The following is a 15692-nucleotide window of genomic DNA, read 5'->3' as shown; positions in this document are numbered from 1 at the left end:
ATGTCTAAGTTTGTGATTGTGTCAAAAGGCATCTGGATAGAAGTTGGCTCTAAACCGTGACAGCCTGTGTTCCTGATGAGCTTTCCCCCAGAGGGTTTGCCATCTCACTAGGGGTGGGAGGAAAGAGCGAGCAAGGAATGTGTGTGCCTGCATGGCACTTGTTGCTGAATGAAGATTTGTCATGATTTTAGCCTCCATGGCCTCCCCAAGCACTATGGCCTTGTTTCAGGTAGGACTTAAGATGTTAATTACTGTTTCAGTTTTTTGTTTGCTTGTTTGTTTTGCAGGTGGTTCCTGAAATGACAGAAATATTGAAGAAAAAATAAATCAAAATCATGTCAAGGAAACTGTCAAAAGTATTCAGCTGAAATAATAGAAATTTATAATATGAGGAAAGGAAATATGCTAACAGCAGCTAGGATGCCTTTTGATGAATCAATTATTATATTCCTTTTTAATTTTTTGTGGTCCTAAACAATTATTTTTGACATTTTCTAATTCTGTAATAAAATATATAATAAAGTTTTGTCATCCTTTAAAATTGCTATTAGAAACATGCCTAACTTCTTAAATAAAGAAGAATTTGAAGAAAGGAAATAAAATGCACTTCTAGCCAGGTATGGTTGCATTCACCTTTAATCGCAGCACCACAGAAGGAGATGGATCTCTGTGGACCCAAAGCCAGCCTAGTCCACATAGCAAGTTCCAGCCAACCAGGGCTACATAGACCAAATCATCAACATCACTTGCTTCTTCACTTGTCTTATTCACAGGTGCTCTCTGTTTTAGGCAAGAGTATAAGCATGAAAATTCCTCTAGCCTGGTCACCCTAATATAATTGTTGAATGGCATATCCCAGAAGATAGCAGCTGTAGTGGCAAATTCAGAGCTACAGAAGCTTGACCACAAAGCATAAATGTTCCAGAAGTATTCTAGTTTTCAGAAAAACATAGCTAATGTGACAAAGTTGCCCTGACTTAAGCCTGGCCATGCTGAAAGTGTTTGGTTTTTTTAACTCAAAAGTTGCCCATTTCAGGTAGGGGCTCATCAGTTTGTCAGACTTTGTGTCTGCAAAGGATGGGGAGCCAAGAAGGAAGGACAGCTCTGAAACAATATAACTTTTTATACAGATAGCTTGGTACCACTATGAATGTTTAAAATTCTGCTCAGAAAATATTCTGCCTTTTGCTTTTCTCTCCTGGTATTTTCCTTGTGTGGAGAACAACAACCAGGCTCCTGCATCATCCATACATGTGGTCATCACTTGCACTCTGCTGCCCTAGGGTTCTGCTGCACCAGGAGCACCAGTCAGGATGCATGCAGGTCTGAGACAGAGGTGGGCGAGGCCATGCCAGGCCTGCAGGAAACCATAGGCAGGTATCTGGGGCCACATGAGTCATCTGCAGAGTAGAATAAGAACTGCCAGCTGAGGTTGCACCTTGTGTTGAGCATGCAGCACCATAAGGAAGAGATAGGAAATGAGCGGTGAGGGAAGGGCACCCGGTCCTCCAGACCCCATGTGGCCAGCCTGGCCCTTCCTCTGCTGCCTAACAGCCTATGTTGACTTGTGGTCACCCTGCTGCAAAGTGCTTTTGGAAGCTGTGGCATTTTAGCCTTCTAGTGAGGTGAGTGGGCTGCAGTAAAGTGATGTCTCTTTACAAGATGAACACGTTCGTACCATGGGATCCTAGAATGCCAGAGCTGTGGTATCCTTCGGCTGTACCCCTGGTTGCCCAGGTTGACCTAGTGGGGTGCAGAGGAGAGAAAACTATAGTGAATTGCCTGGGCATTCATGGCTTCTTCAGTCAGTCACCTCATGAAGTGATAACTATCTTTCTGTCTTTGGGGTACTTTCTTAGGGGCTTATCCAGTTACCCCTCATCTCTTGCAGGGGCAGGAGCAATGGCAGATATGATGGCTGTAGTGGGACCCCCCATTGAGATATACTGGTTAGAAGGAGCACCCCAGGTAGCATCTTCTGACTTGAACTGATTATCCTTTCTCCCACTGATTCCTCTTGTCCTGGAACCAGAATTTACTGGACACAGGTCATTGTCATCCTCACCATAGCATTTAGCATAGTTATGTTACTTACCAGACTGATAAGTTCTGAGAAATGACCGATTTCTCCAGATACCATTGAATGTACAAACCTAGGTGCCGCAGCCAACTCTACACCTAGAGTTCACAGTGTATGTATCTGTATGTTCATGTGACTGGCACAGTGTATGTATCTGTATGTTCATGTGACTGGCACAGTGTGTGTATCTGTATGTTCATGTGACTGGCACAGTGTGTGTATCTGTATGTTCATGTGACTGGCACAGTGTGTGTATCTGTATGTTCATGTGACTGGCACAGTGTGTGTATCTGTATGCTCATGTGACTGGCACAGTGTGTGTATCTGTATGCTCATGTGACTGGCACAGTGTGTGTATCTGTATGCTCATGTGACTGGCAGCACATCGGTTTGTTTACATCTGTCCCACAGCTGTCTGGTTAATATGCTGTGCCGTGTCACTACTCCCAGCAGCGCTGCAGTGACTCCTGTCACTTAAGTGTTCTGCAGTCCTTGGCTGTACTGTATTTGCTGTGCATATAATCAACACTGTCCTAGCACTTGCTGTCCCTCTAGTCGTCGTAATGATCATTAAATTATATTCTGCTTTTGGTGGTTTACATCAATAATTAGAACCTCTACAAAGTTATATAACTTCCAATTCAGACTGTTAAACCAGAGCCAGGATTTGAAACTGGGCAGTCTGGCTTAAGAGTGGTGACTTCACTAGAAATCTGAATCTCCCTCAACTCAAGGGACAGGGAGACCTGGCCTACACAGTGGTGGGCCTCAGACACAGCACTCAGTGATTTCCTGCCACCAATGAGGCTTTGTGGTGGAAGGAGAGGCAGTGTTCTGGGCTAGTGTCTGCAGAAGGATTTCATGGGATGGAAAACTCCCTCTGAGTGCCAACTGAGACTATTTCCGACAGTCTGGGAAGATGGTTCAGGTGGTAGAGTGTTACGTAGCCATGAGGGCCTGAGTTTGGATGACTGGTACCTTTTAAAAGGTCGCAGCACTAGTGGGGAGATGGAGATAGGTGGATTCATGGGGCTTGCTAGCTTAACTAAACTGGTGAGCTACAAGCTCAATAAAAGACCCTGCCTCAGAAAAGTAAAGTGGAAAGGGAGTGAGGGAAAGACAACTGATGTCAGTTTCTGTCACACGCACACCATTGTACACACATACAACCATGTGCACACAAAAGTCAGCTGTGGGGGATGGGCTCAAGTGGAAACAGTCCACAAGGCATGGTCTCAGGTACCCCTTTTTATCTTCACTCTTTTAACCGAACTATCAGTTGCTACTGCTCTGGCTCTAGACCTCTGGAAGCAGTGGGGGAGGAGGCAAGGGCAATGTACTTACTACCTATGTGTGTGCTTCCCCTTTCCTGCTTGTCTGAGGTCTGGTCAGCCTCCTGTGGCCCCTGGGAGTTTTGGCTGTCTGTTTTCCTTTGCAGGGCAGCCCCTGAGAGGACAGAGATGTTCCCTCACACAGCCTGAGGCCCAGTGGTGACGCTGCTCCCAGCATCGCCCCGTGTGCTCAGCAATGCATCAGGGAACATTCTTGCAGTGTTCCATACATCAGTTGTGATGTATGGGAGCCACAGCCTAAAGTAGCTTTGGCTTTGCTGACAGAGAGGACAGAGAGGACAGTCTCTGAGATCACAGGCTGTTGAAGGCATAGTCCCTGCCCTCTGAATTTTATCAGAAAAGATGAGATGCAAAAGCAGAGCGGAAACACTAGGCATTGTCACTGAATATCCCCTGTGGGCCAGTGGTGGCTCTTCTTGGGGGAGAGGGGAGGCTGGAGGCTTTACATTAACATATAGGGTGGAAAAGGAAACCGAGCTTGGGGTTCCTGTAGATAGCTGAGGCAGTGTGGGGCAGAAATGTAGCTTTGAAAGTGTGGGTTAATGGAAGCCAGTTTGACAAATTTAGCCTTTTCCCTCCTAAACCAGTGTTTCTCAAACTTCACTCTCAAGGAATATCCCATGGTGGTTCTGTGGAAGTGTAAAGAAAGGGACAGTTAACTGATAGCGCTGTGCTGATATGAAGTCTTGCACATCCTTTGCTTTGCTTTGCTGTCTGTGCCCTTTGTTTTCTAGGCAATGTGAGCAGATATCCAAATGAATGGGCAAGAAGTTTAGCCTTCCACTCCATAGCTTTGGTTTTTTCTTGATATATTGGGTAATTTTGTTGAATATTTAAAAAAAATCCTTTCTGCTAGTTGGTGACTATTGTTTGAATGTTTGAGAATTAAGTATGTTAGCATATTGGGCAGAGATTGTGGCTTATCCAATAAAATGCTTGCTACACAGACATGGGGGCCAGAGTTTGGGTCCCCGGAATTTGTGTGAAAGCTGGGCAGGTGCAGTGGCCACCTACAAGAGACAGGATCTCAGGACTAGCTACCTAACTAGCTAAACTAGCTTAGTGAGAAACCATGCCTTAACAAATGAAGTGGAGAGCCAATGAAGAAAACGCCCAGATTTCAACTTTGGGCACGTGTGCACGCACACACATATACACACACACAGCATTCATACACATGTGCATACCACACACATGCAAAATCAAAAATCAGCTGAGTGTTCTACAAAGAGCTGTATGACCTGGGCCCTGCCACCTGAGGAGGTCGTGGCAATAGAGAGCCACTGAGTTTTTGTGGAAGGCCCATGACCTACCTAGACGACTAGCCAGACCTGGTGGTGTATCCACGAGGATGAAGGGAAACAAAGATGGAAGCCATTTGGAGGTAGTTACAGGAGACCTCTGGCTTCATGCCCTGAATGGCTTTAGCTGAAAACTCTTTGGCTACAAAATGGGTCCCCAGAGACTGTGTAAATGGGTCCAGTACTGTGGGTGAGGCTGGCAGAGAGCAAGCTTTTCCTCTCAGGATAGCAGGGGAGCCAGGTTGCCGCCAGAGCCTGGGCGTGTCTGCGCCGGCTGGAGGACTGGAAACCCCAGCCATAAATGCACCTTATGTTCTCATTCTGAAAGGAATGCTCAGTGTGGCTATGTTTCATGCTGTCTCTGAGTAGGGGTTTTGTTTTGGTGGATATAAAAGTGAGCTGGACAAAGTGGGAAACCCAGAGAACCCTATTGATTGTGCCAGAAGGGTAGAGTTAGCTGGAGGCTTGACTGATAATCCTGTAAAAAGAGCATATTGGGGGATATACTATCAGGATTCCATGTAACTGTAGATCTTGGGGGGCTCTGGGAGCCTGAATGAAGACTGACTGATAACCTTGGCTTTTATGTGGGCATACACCATCCCACTGCTGGTGGGTAGGGGAGAGATGGAGAAAAACACATGCACAGGACTTTGCCCCAGGTCACAAAGCAGCTGAAACAGAACCCAGAATTTTTGGCAAATATGACTTACTAAGACTTGACTACATGCTGGGTGATCTCTAGTGCAGCCATCTCAAGGCTGCTGCCTTCTTCACAGAGAGCCGAGATAATAGCCAGAGGTGTGGACCCACACTGGACTTGAGGTGCATAGCCTTGCCACTGTCCCAGTTGCTTCCACACCCCACCTTCTCCAGGACTCTTTCCTCTATATTGGGGACTTCCTCACCACCCCCAGCTTCTAGGACTTTTGTCCTCTATATTGGGGACGTCCTCACCATCCCCACCTCCTCTGGGTCTTTTGTCCTCTATATCGGGGGCTTCCTCATCACTCCCAGCTTCTCCAGGATTCTTCTCCAGGTACATGGCTTCAGAGCTGCAAGCCTGGCCTTAGTAGCAAGAGGCAGCAGGGGCATTGGAGCTTCCTCTGGAGGGGCTGGCACTTGCTTTCCGTGCCGTCCAGTATGGTAGGCCTTGGGAGATTTGGCTTGCTGGGCATCACCTTCATTACTTCCCACAACTAGTCACATGGGCCAGGCAGCGAGGGCAGACACTGCTTCCCTCTGGGTTCTCCGGAAGCTTCTGCTGCTGTCTCTGTGTTGGGCCACCTGGGTGATTTAGGCTGATCACCCAGACGTCTGGTTCTACTGCTCACCTGTCTCGGAGGCAGGGTCACTCACTGGGCTAGACCCTATTTATCTTTCTCTTTTAATTTTCTTCTCTATTATTATTAATAATAATGATTCTTATTATTTGAGACACCACCTCACTCTTTAGCCCAGGCTGGCCTGGAACTCACTATACATCCCAAACTCATGGTTCTCCCCTGCTTAGCTTCAGCGTCAGGACGACAGACATGACCCTCCATGCCTGACTTTCTTCCCCATTTAAGCTCCATTTTCATCATAGGTAAGATGGTGACTTGAACATGTAGACAGATCTCATACTATGTGGGTAAAGATAAGAACTCTTTTTTGAGAGTTTTGTATGCCCAAGAAGTTTTGCCAAGCCTCTTAGTTGCATAGTCTCATTAAAATCTCATGAATCCCCATACTACAGATGAGAAGACCAAAACTGACATGGTTTCCAGCCTGCCTGGGGACTTGGGACTAGTAGTAACTTTAGACAAATGCCTTATCAGGGGACCCAGCTGGGATGGTCTGGGGTAGAGAGATGTGGCAGCTAGGCAGGTTCAGAGGGCAAAGCTGAAAGAGAAAGGTACATCCGAAGCAGAAGGGCCAGCATAAACAAGCACAGAGGATCCCAAGTACAAGCTGACTCCCTTCCGGAGGCCTCTTCTGGGCTGCTGTTCTGTGCTTTGCTCAGTATGGGGGGGGGGGGGCGCTGTGCAGCAGTGTGGGTCCAATGTGCTTTCTCCTGTGGCACAGTCCCAACCAGGACCCACAGTCCCTGCCCCTTCTTTAAGCAATGTAGGCGGAGGTGAGTCCTCCTAGTTACGAGGCCTAATTGATGTTGGGGAGGCTCCTGGAGCGTGGGGTGGAAGGTGTGCTATAAATCTCCGGCATGGGGTTCTGCCACACTCCTCACAGTGTTTAATGTCCTGGCTGACCTCCTGGGTAGTCAATTTCATTTGGTTGTTCAGGGTGAATAGGCAGCCTGCTAAGCTGTAGCCTGAGGCTCTGTGTGAAATGATGTCAGCATGGTGGCCTTGGTAGCTGGTAATAGATTAGCATCAAGTGTTCCATCATTTTCTTCGGATAATTAAATTAACTATGCATCAGGAGATAAAAACCAAACTTTTGAGCAATAGAGCCGAGGAAAGAAAAATCTGCAATATTATGATTTCCTTGGTGAGTGTGGGGTAGGTTTAGAACCAGTATTGGAGAGGGAAATGGCAGGCACCTCTTTTCTGAAACTGGGTGGCTTAGAGGCACTGTTTACAAGGGAACAATGCACCAGCAGCAAGAGCTCAGGAACTGGCTGCTGGAGCTAGCCAGGGTAGCCATGGGTCCCACCCACCTCCCTCCCCACCCTGAACTAGCAGCAGCATCAAATGAAGTAACGGAGCATCTCCTGGGCATCGGCCCCAGAAGTGCTGAGCGTGCTCTGTCAGAAGTGCACCCCAGGCATCTATTATTAATAAGGGTGCCTTCAGCTTGTGTTTCCCTTGAAACATTCTCAGAGGGCTTTCCCTTCCATTATGTCATTAGTTATCCCAGCAACCCTCAGGGGTGGGGCACACGCAGTCATTATTCTTCTGCTAGGGAGGGAGGAGCTCAAGGATTTTCTCTGAGTCACAAAGCAAGACAGAAACAAGGCTGGGTCTAGAAATCCAGATGCCCAGGCCTTGCACACACCTGAAGGTGGAGTGGACAGGGATGAGCAGACCTTACTTCATCCCAGTTCAGATACCAAGAGTTGTGAGATTTTGTTTAGCAGCTACACACGTCGTAGATAGGGCTCAGGGTACTTAGTGGGCTCCAACCTCTCATCTGGGGCTCTCAAAAGCTCCCAGGGAAAATGCCCCTAGCTCTCGGGCCTCTCGTTAGTGGCAAGAACCTTGCTGTCTTGACTGGCCCAGGCTGGTCCTGGAGTGAGAGGGGACTTCCTAGGCTGTGAAGGAAATGAATATATTATATCAACCTCCACAGAGTGTGTGAGCTGCTGTGCCCTTTCCCCCTTGACTTGACCTGGAAAGTTAGGTTCTTGGTTTGAATCCTTGCTGGGAGGAGGCTGACGAGTCATGCTAGTCAAAAGCAGCCTTCCAGCCCCTAACCCTGAGTGGCTTCCGGCCAGGGCTGCAGGGTTGGCTGGCCATACACTGCTGGCTCTAAGCCTTGCTGTCCTTACTTCTGGGTTCAGCATGCCAGGCTATCACAAGGTTCTCAGGGCTCCAAAGACAAGGCTGAACAAGGAAGCCAGCCCTCTAGGGCACAGAAGGCTGCAGGGCACTAAGACTGGAGCCTCAATTCTGTCTCTAGCTTTCCTGTTGGGACCTGGTTTGATCACCACTTCCATATGGTATCGCACCCAGAGTCCCTGTAACAGGCCAGTTATGTCATCACACTGTCCCTGTACTTTCTCCCCTGCTTCGCAGGGGAAGTAGAGCCTACTTTGCGGGGCTCTGCTGAGGGAGATGGTCAGAAGCGCCTGTCCCCATGGGACATAAATAAGCATGGCCATTGCTGTTATCACTGTATTCCTACACCAGGCAGCAACTGCTACCTAAGCTGCCCCCTTCTGTGGGAGTCTCAAACAGCTCCCTTGGGACCCCAGACTGGGCTTTTCTGAAGCAGTAATGAGCAAGGAGCCTCTTCTCTGGGCTGGAGACCTCCTAAGGAGTGCTGGCCCTCCTCCACAGGCCCCCAGCTATAGCACTCTGGAGAGCCATGAACACCAACACCAAAGCTTTTATCACAGGTCTCCAGTACCTGCCTCAGAGTAGTTTTGTGGTGAGGGTATAACTGAGGCTTGGCGCCTGCCTTCTCTCCTGACAGGAGTTCAGAGAAAGAACCGCAGTGCTATCTGCAGTGTGCATCTGGCCCACGTCCTGGTTGGTGACCTGCTTGATCAGCTGCACTAGCTCAGGACTGGGGACAGCAGAGCTGGGCAGAGTGGGAGATGGATGAGGAGGGTGGCGGCTTTCAGTCCTGTGGGGTAGGCGACTTACCGACCCTGCAGGCTCCAGTCCTGCAGACGGCAGCTCCTGTAGTGCCATCGTGCCCATCATGATACAGAAGATTGGAATAGCCTCACTTCCAAGTGCTCGGGAACACTGGGAGAACACGGACGCCTAGCCAGGTGCCAGACGTCCCTCCCGCTAGTGTTGACCTGAGGACATTTCATAGGAACATCAACTGACTTCACGGGGTCGCTGAAGTATGGAAAGGACCCCGAAATGGAGACCTCACTGTGCTGACTGGTGGCCCAACCTATCTTCGAGGCTGCTGTCCTCACAGAAGCCTCCCCAGAATAGGCCTGGCCGCTCCCATCACATGCCAGTTGGGTATCCTTCAACACCTTTGTCACGCTCTTGTTCAGGTAGAGGACGGACATAGGTAGACAAAATGTATGAGATGCTAGCTACTGCTTCTTCTCCGAAGGCAATGGGAGGAGAAAGGGAGGGAAAGCATGGGGACAACGGGTGGGTAAGGAAAGGGTCCAGGGCCTGTTTAGCCGCGGGCCTCTCCTATTCTAGAGAGGTGAAGTTGTTACTTTCCCTGTCTCGTGGCTTGCTTGTCTGTCTGCTCTTAGCAGCACGTAGAGGACTAACTTAACAAAGTGTTTGTCTAGGACCCTGTGCCTCCCCAGCAGTTTCCCAGGTAATGGCTCGAGGCTGAAGAGGACCAGCTTGTTTGGGTGGGAGGCTTCCTACCTGACGTCTCCAATTCTTCTCTCTCCTCTGTGCAGCTAGCTTTTGTTTCTGCCCCATCATGCCCTGGCACTCCTGCTTTATGAATTTATTTTTTTTTCACTTTCATGATGCTATGACATAACCAGACAAGGAAAAAGAGCGTTCTTTTTCTCTAGACTAAGGGCAAAACTTTCACTCTGGGTGCTTATCATGCTCGCTTAAGATCATAAGCCTGAGAAAAGGGGGCCAACGGGAACACTTACTCCAGAAGGATTTTGGAATGCAGGGTCATATAATATTAGGAATTCATTAAAGTCATAGGATGTTAAAGAGTCATATCAATAAGAGCAGATATTTGGAATACCCCCCCTCCTTTCATGGTTGCTATGGTTGCTAATGAGAAAGGAGAGGACATGGGTACCCATGCCCATCTTAGGAAACCCTTCAGAGGATGCTCTGGAGAGGGGGCTCAAAGACCTCCTTTCATGTCATAGATGTCTCAGCAGCAGCAGCAGAGCCCCCCACCCCGTACTCTGACCTATGGGGATTTCTCTGACCAATGGCTCTTAAGAAAAGAATGCCTGATTTTTCTGCACACAGGCTTGTCATAGACTGGAGGATAAAACAGTGGCCTTTAGTAGGAATTGTCAATCGGTATGTAACTACTCAATGAGTAACCTACAGGGTGGAGCACCTCCACAGCTGCGAGCATGGGTGAGCGCTACAAAGATCAGTTTCTGGCTGGAAGAAGTTTGGTATGGCGCATTTCTTAAGCACATCACAGTTTCTGCCCAGTTTTGTCAATAAAGGATGCGTTCCAGAGCTGCACTCAAAAGCAGCAGAGGGGACCACTTATTAGGTGTAGGATTCCCCCATCATGTACTAGGGACTATGGATACTAACGGTCAATTTCTGTTGAAAAACAGGCAGAGTAACGTTGGCCTATATGCAGGCCCAGCATGTGCCTAGAACCTTGCTGGAGAGTCTGAGAGGACTAATGAACCTGTTTCGTTTGGATGACATCAGACTTGAGGCCAAGTCACAGGCGTGAATCTTGCATAACCAGGAGTTGTCTTCCCAAAGGGCTCCCAGCAGGTTGAGGAAGCCAGGGGAAGCACCCTCCATGGCTTCTGCATCAGTGCCTGCCTCCAGGTCCCTGCCCTGCTTGAGTTCCTGTCTGCCTTCCTTCCACGAAGAACAATGAAGTGGATGTGTAAGTCCTTCCCAGGAAGCTTTGGTCATGGTGTTTCATCATTGCGATAGTTCCCCTAACACATGACTCCAGTATGTTGGTCTCAACATATCCTCCCAAGCCCCCTTTCTGTGTCAGGCTGGCCCCGTGGCTCTGTGACAGAAAAGGACAGCAACAAAACAGCCAAAGAATAAAGGCCTGTGACTATTATTTCCAGAGAGAGAACATCATGGTCTTGGCTCAGTGCAACATTGCAGTGCCTCCCTGCAGCCAAGAAATCTAGGTCCACTATTGTTTAAACCTAAAAATCAAAGGATGGTTAAGTCGTTTCTCCTCTCTCTCTCTCTCTCTCTCTCTCTCTCTCTCTCTCTCTCTCTCTCTGTGTGTGTGTGTGTGTGTGTGTGTGTGTGTGTGTGTCTCCCATCTGGGAGGGACCTCAGACTGTTGCCTACTCTGGGTTGTACTGCAGTGGCCTCTAACATCCTCCTCTCAGTCCTTAGCCCTTCTGCCCGTACAGATGGTCCTGCAGATGGGGCACTACATGGACTGCCTGCCAGAATTTTGCTGAAACCCACTGAACTGCCCCCAGGAGTCTACCTCATAAAAGTCCCTTCTCTCTTGGATTGACAGCTCCTAGACTCCACCCCCTGTCTGCAGGAAGCAACCAGAGTAGCCATTGGCCCTCCCCCAGCAGCAATCAGTGTCAGGGAAGTGTGTAGGAGGGTTAGAGGGACCTAAGTAAATAAGGGAAGGGAAAGCAGGCTCTGGGAGATAGCAGCTTCGGAGTTCTCATAAGACAGAGGCGAAATGCTGAGAAGACATGCGGCCATGCATGGGGGAGGACTTGGGGAGGGTGTGGAGGTATAGGGGATGGTATAGAACCAATAGGAGGAAGAGCCAGGACCCTGGGGCCCTGTGAAATACCCAAGTCTGCCCAGTTAGCAGACTCCCAGCCCTAGGCTCCGCCCAATTCTAAGGGATAAAACTGTTATTTTCCCTTCTTTGCGGCCCCCTCTTCTGTCTTTCATGGTTGCTCAACTCTTTTTAGGTGCTAGGAACAAACTTGGCAATCCTCCAGTGCCCGCATTATCTCATGAACCCGGAGTGGTCTTGGCCTACGCAGAGCAATTTCCCTCCTTTTCTGTGGTTCATCTGCCTTTTCCAGCGTGGCTCTGGGCTTAGGCTCCGCCCTGGGCCTCTAAGTAGGACCCAGGTCTAATAACCTAAGAAGTAGGCAGAGGAGCAGGTGAGGGACTGCTGCCCTACCGGGGCTAATTCAGTGGGCCCCAGGAGCTGGAAGACACGGGGCCCACTGCAGCCAAGGCAGGCAGCACACTGATACTGCAGGTATCTACAAAGAGTGAAGAGGATGTGAGAGTGTGAGCTGCTTCATAAGTGACTGTGGCCCCCGCTCTGGTCCTCTGGGGGATGGGGGTGGATAGGAACCCTTAAACCGGCAAACTTTACCTTCCTGCCGCCACCCCATACAAGAGAAAACATGATGGTCACAGTCACAAAACTGGGACCGATTTGGGGCAGGGGAGAGGAGAGCAGCCTGGGAGGATGTGATGGAGCAGGGAGAGCCAAAGAGGCCAGGCAGAGTCCGCTGCAGTCCAGTCCCTTGGGGGACATGGACCTCAGCAAGGCTAGGTTGGGAGTTGGGGTCAGGTAACTTGGAGAACGACTAGGGATAGGCAGGGAGCTGGTGATATGCAGGTGTGTAACTGGGCAGCTGGCAAAAAAGAAAAAAAAAGACTATTACTATGAACAAAATGTTGAACTCAGAGCTCTGGACCAGGTTGAGTTTGAGGCCCTCAGAGATGGAACCCTGGGTCCAATGGGCACTTGGGAGTTACTGGTGAGAGGACAGCTGTGAGCTCCATTCTGCCAGGGCATGGGGGAGGGGAAGCACCCACTGGCCCACATAGGGAGGTGTAGGGTTGTCCCCTCTGTAAAGGCCTTGAGGCTGCCAGAGAGAACAGCCTGGGTAAGCAGGTGCCCGGCTAACTCTACCCCCAGGGAGCCGCTCTAGACAACTTCCCTTGGACTGGCAACCAAACGAAAACCACCCGGAAGTCTCAGTGCAGCTGGTTTTTATTATTAAAGCCAGGGTCATAAAATGATTGCCCCTGCCCTCCCATATCCCTCCCACCATGAGATCGTCCCGTCACGTGAAGACTTGGAAACGTCCATGCTGAAATGAGAGAATGCCGGGTGAGATAGGCTCAGATGTGGTCTCTGTGATTGTGTCGGCTCCCCCAGCATTCCTGGAAAGACGGCTTGGGGTGAGGCTGGGCAGCCCCAGCTCACAGTGCTGTTCCCGAGAATCCGGGGTGGGCATCAGGAACGAAGGCAACGAAACAGGTTGAGCTGGCCCCCACGCTCTACCCTGCTGAAGCTGGGCCATAGGCTGGTTTTTGTAAAAATGGTTTTAAAAAAACCAAAAGAAAACAAAAACAAAAACTAAACAAACAAAAAATCCCAAACTCCAGCCATGAGCACCACCCTCTCCTGAGTAGGGCAAAAGGAAGCCCCAGCTCTGGACTCTGAGGTCGGAGGCATGTGGCCTCTGCCTGGCATCACCTCCCTGGAGGCAGACAGCACCCTGAGGGAGGCCAGGCGGGATCCTGAGCCCCATTTGTGGTCCTGAGTGGCCTCTGGGGTCTTGAAAGAGCTTCAAGATGGCTGTCTCCCCACTTTCCACTCAACAAGCCTGCGGACTCTCTAGGCCTCAGGAACCCTATGCAACTTGGGCTCTTTGGATTCCAAAGATCTGAACTTCTCCTCCAGCCCAGCTGTGGGCTGCAAGTGGGTGACAGGCTTGATCCGAAGAGCGGGGAGAGCCTCCTGGTTCTTCTGGTTGAACAGACTCACCCTATGCTCCAGCTCAGGGCTGGTCTGGGCTGAACCTGCCGGGGTAGGCTGGGCCAGGGGTGCTGGGTCCAAGGTCTTATGGGATGGGCAGGGGTCCTTGGACAGGGAGGACATCAGGTCCTGAACGGTGGCCTCTGCCACCTGCTGCTGAGTGGGTGGCAGCAGCGGCAGGGGAGAAGGTCCTGGCTCAGAGGACGGCTCTTCTCGGGGGGTGCTACAGTCTGTGGAGGAGCCCAACGTCTGGCTGCTGGCACTGTGGGCCCTGGTGACTGACCCACAGGTTGAGTGGGAAGTGGTCTCCGAGGTGGCACTGGTGCAGGAGCTGTGGCCACTGAACTTCAGAGGCAAGTCAACCGAGAAGAGATCTGAGGAGATGTTGGGCTGGTGGATGTCTATGGCGGCTGTAGTGACCACACACACTGCTGGCTCTGGGACCCCGCTGTCTGCAAGAAAGGGAATATTGGTCATACTTTGCCTCTGCCCACCTTGCTGGACTCTGAAGGCTGGTGTGGGTCTGGGCAGTAAGTTGGCCAGGCCTCGGGAAGTAGCCGTGGTGAGGCCATTGAGGACCCAGGTCACCATCACTGTGTGAACTGAGGGAGATGACTATCAATCCACCTTGTTGACCCAAAGTTCAGACATGTGACACTCAACCAGTTACCCATGAAGAGGGATGACAACACTTCCCAGTGGAAGCTTTAGAGGCCAGCTAGTGCCCTGCCCTCGAGGCCCACACTGCTTAGTCAGTGGAGGCTGCTGTCTTCTGGGTGCTGGGATGGTCTGGGAGTACAGCCTCGGGCAGCTTGCTGTGGGTCATTATTTAAACTAAGGCAAAAGTGTCTCCACAATAGGCTTAGCTAGCCCATTTCAATCACCCCAGAAAGCCTGCCCCAGGAAAACATTCTGTTAAGGAGTTCTTGAGTTTATTGTTGTTGTCGTTGTTATGTGCATATGCACATGCGTGCAGAAGTGCCTGCCCGAATAGGAGTGTGGAGGCTAGGGGTTGGATTGCATGTCTTCCTTCAATACCCTCTACCTTATTTTTTTGAGACAGAATCTCTCATGGAGACTGGAATTTACCAGCTGGCTAGCCAGTGCTCCTGGGATCCCCCTTGTCACAATGAAGGCATTTTAACTGGGGGCGGGCACATCCTGAGTAGTCTGCTTTCTGCAGACTGATGAGCCGCGGGGCATTCAGCAGCTCTTTTCTCTGAGAGGCACTGGGGGTGATAGTGGACTACTCTGGGTGTAGGGTTCTCCCCCAAGTTATGGGGAGGGGCCTGAGATGATGGGTCAAGGCTGGAAAACCAGTAGTTTGGATGAGGCTAGGAGAAAGCAGAGAAGAGAAGAATTGCCTTAGGGGGTTAAATAGTGGAGAAGAAAAATAATCAAATACAGGTCACATTGCAGATAGTCTGTACTTATAGTGGACAGTGCAAGAATTTTAAGGACCATGCAATCCAAACTCAGTGTTTAAGACTTTGGTTACAGAAAAACAAGAAGCTAAAAGATCCGGGTATAAAATCAATCTTTCCCCCAAAGAAAACACACTGGGTGTCCCCTAAGATTTCAAGGGTATGAGGAAAGCATAAAGCATGTCAGGCCTGCTGTCCCTTTAACCATTAGGTTGAATAAGTTTGCTTTCCCTCAGGGCCACCTGAGCATGTCTCCAGTTGGGATGAGAGATCACCTGAGTTCTGGATTACAGCCTCCTCCCTCTGTAGGTTTCCACACTTAACCATGGGTCATCAGTCAGAGATCGATTGCCCCTACCTTGGCATCTGCAGGCTCAGCTCCAGGGCATCAGAGTTTCAGCTAACGATCTGCTGAGTATTGAAGTCTAGGCGTTGGACCCTGAGCTTTGCCATCAAAGTCTACAGGGTCACAATGGTAGACCCT

General features: G+C 49.9%; 2 protein-coding genes across 6 annotated transcripts in view; one reads left to right on the top strand and one right to left on the bottom strand.

Annotated features, from left to right (window-relative positions):
• The window catches only part of Etfa (electron transfer flavoprotein subunit alpha), a 66288-nt gene extending 65747 nt beyond the window's left edge, over positions 1-541 (top strand). The window contains exon 12 of the mRNA XM_041638547.1: positions 288-541. Within this exon, the coding sequence (XP_041494481.1) occupies positions 288-326 (39 nt within the window). The 3' untranslated portion in view covers positions 327-541. The remainder of the gene's footprint in view (positions 1-287) is intronic.
• Positions 542-13079: 12538 nt separating this feature from the next.
• Tmem266 (transmembrane protein 266) overlaps positions 13080-15692 on the bottom strand; it is a 106673-nt gene continuing 104060 nt past the window's right edge. For all 5 annotated transcript variants that reach the window (XM_041638602.1, XM_041638600.1, XM_041638603.1 and 2 more), the window contains one exon: positions 13080-14236. In XM_041638602.1, the coding sequence (XP_041494536.1) occupies positions 13644-14236 (593 nt within the window). In that variant the 3' untranslated portion in view covers positions 13080-13643. The remainder of the gene's footprint in view (positions 14237-15692) is intronic.

Source organism: Microtus oregoni, unplaced genomic scaffold (assembly GCF_018167655.1).
Source record: "Microtus oregoni isolate MIOR12 unplaced genomic scaffold, Mior012 000055F_ref0000237, whole genome shotgun sequence".
NCBI classification, from domain to species: Eukaryota; Metazoa; Chordata; class Mammalia; order Rodentia; family Cricetidae; genus Microtus; species Microtus oregoni.
The sequence above is the reverse complement of the archived record's forward strand: the minus strand, read 5'-3'. Positions and strand labels throughout refer to the sequence as shown.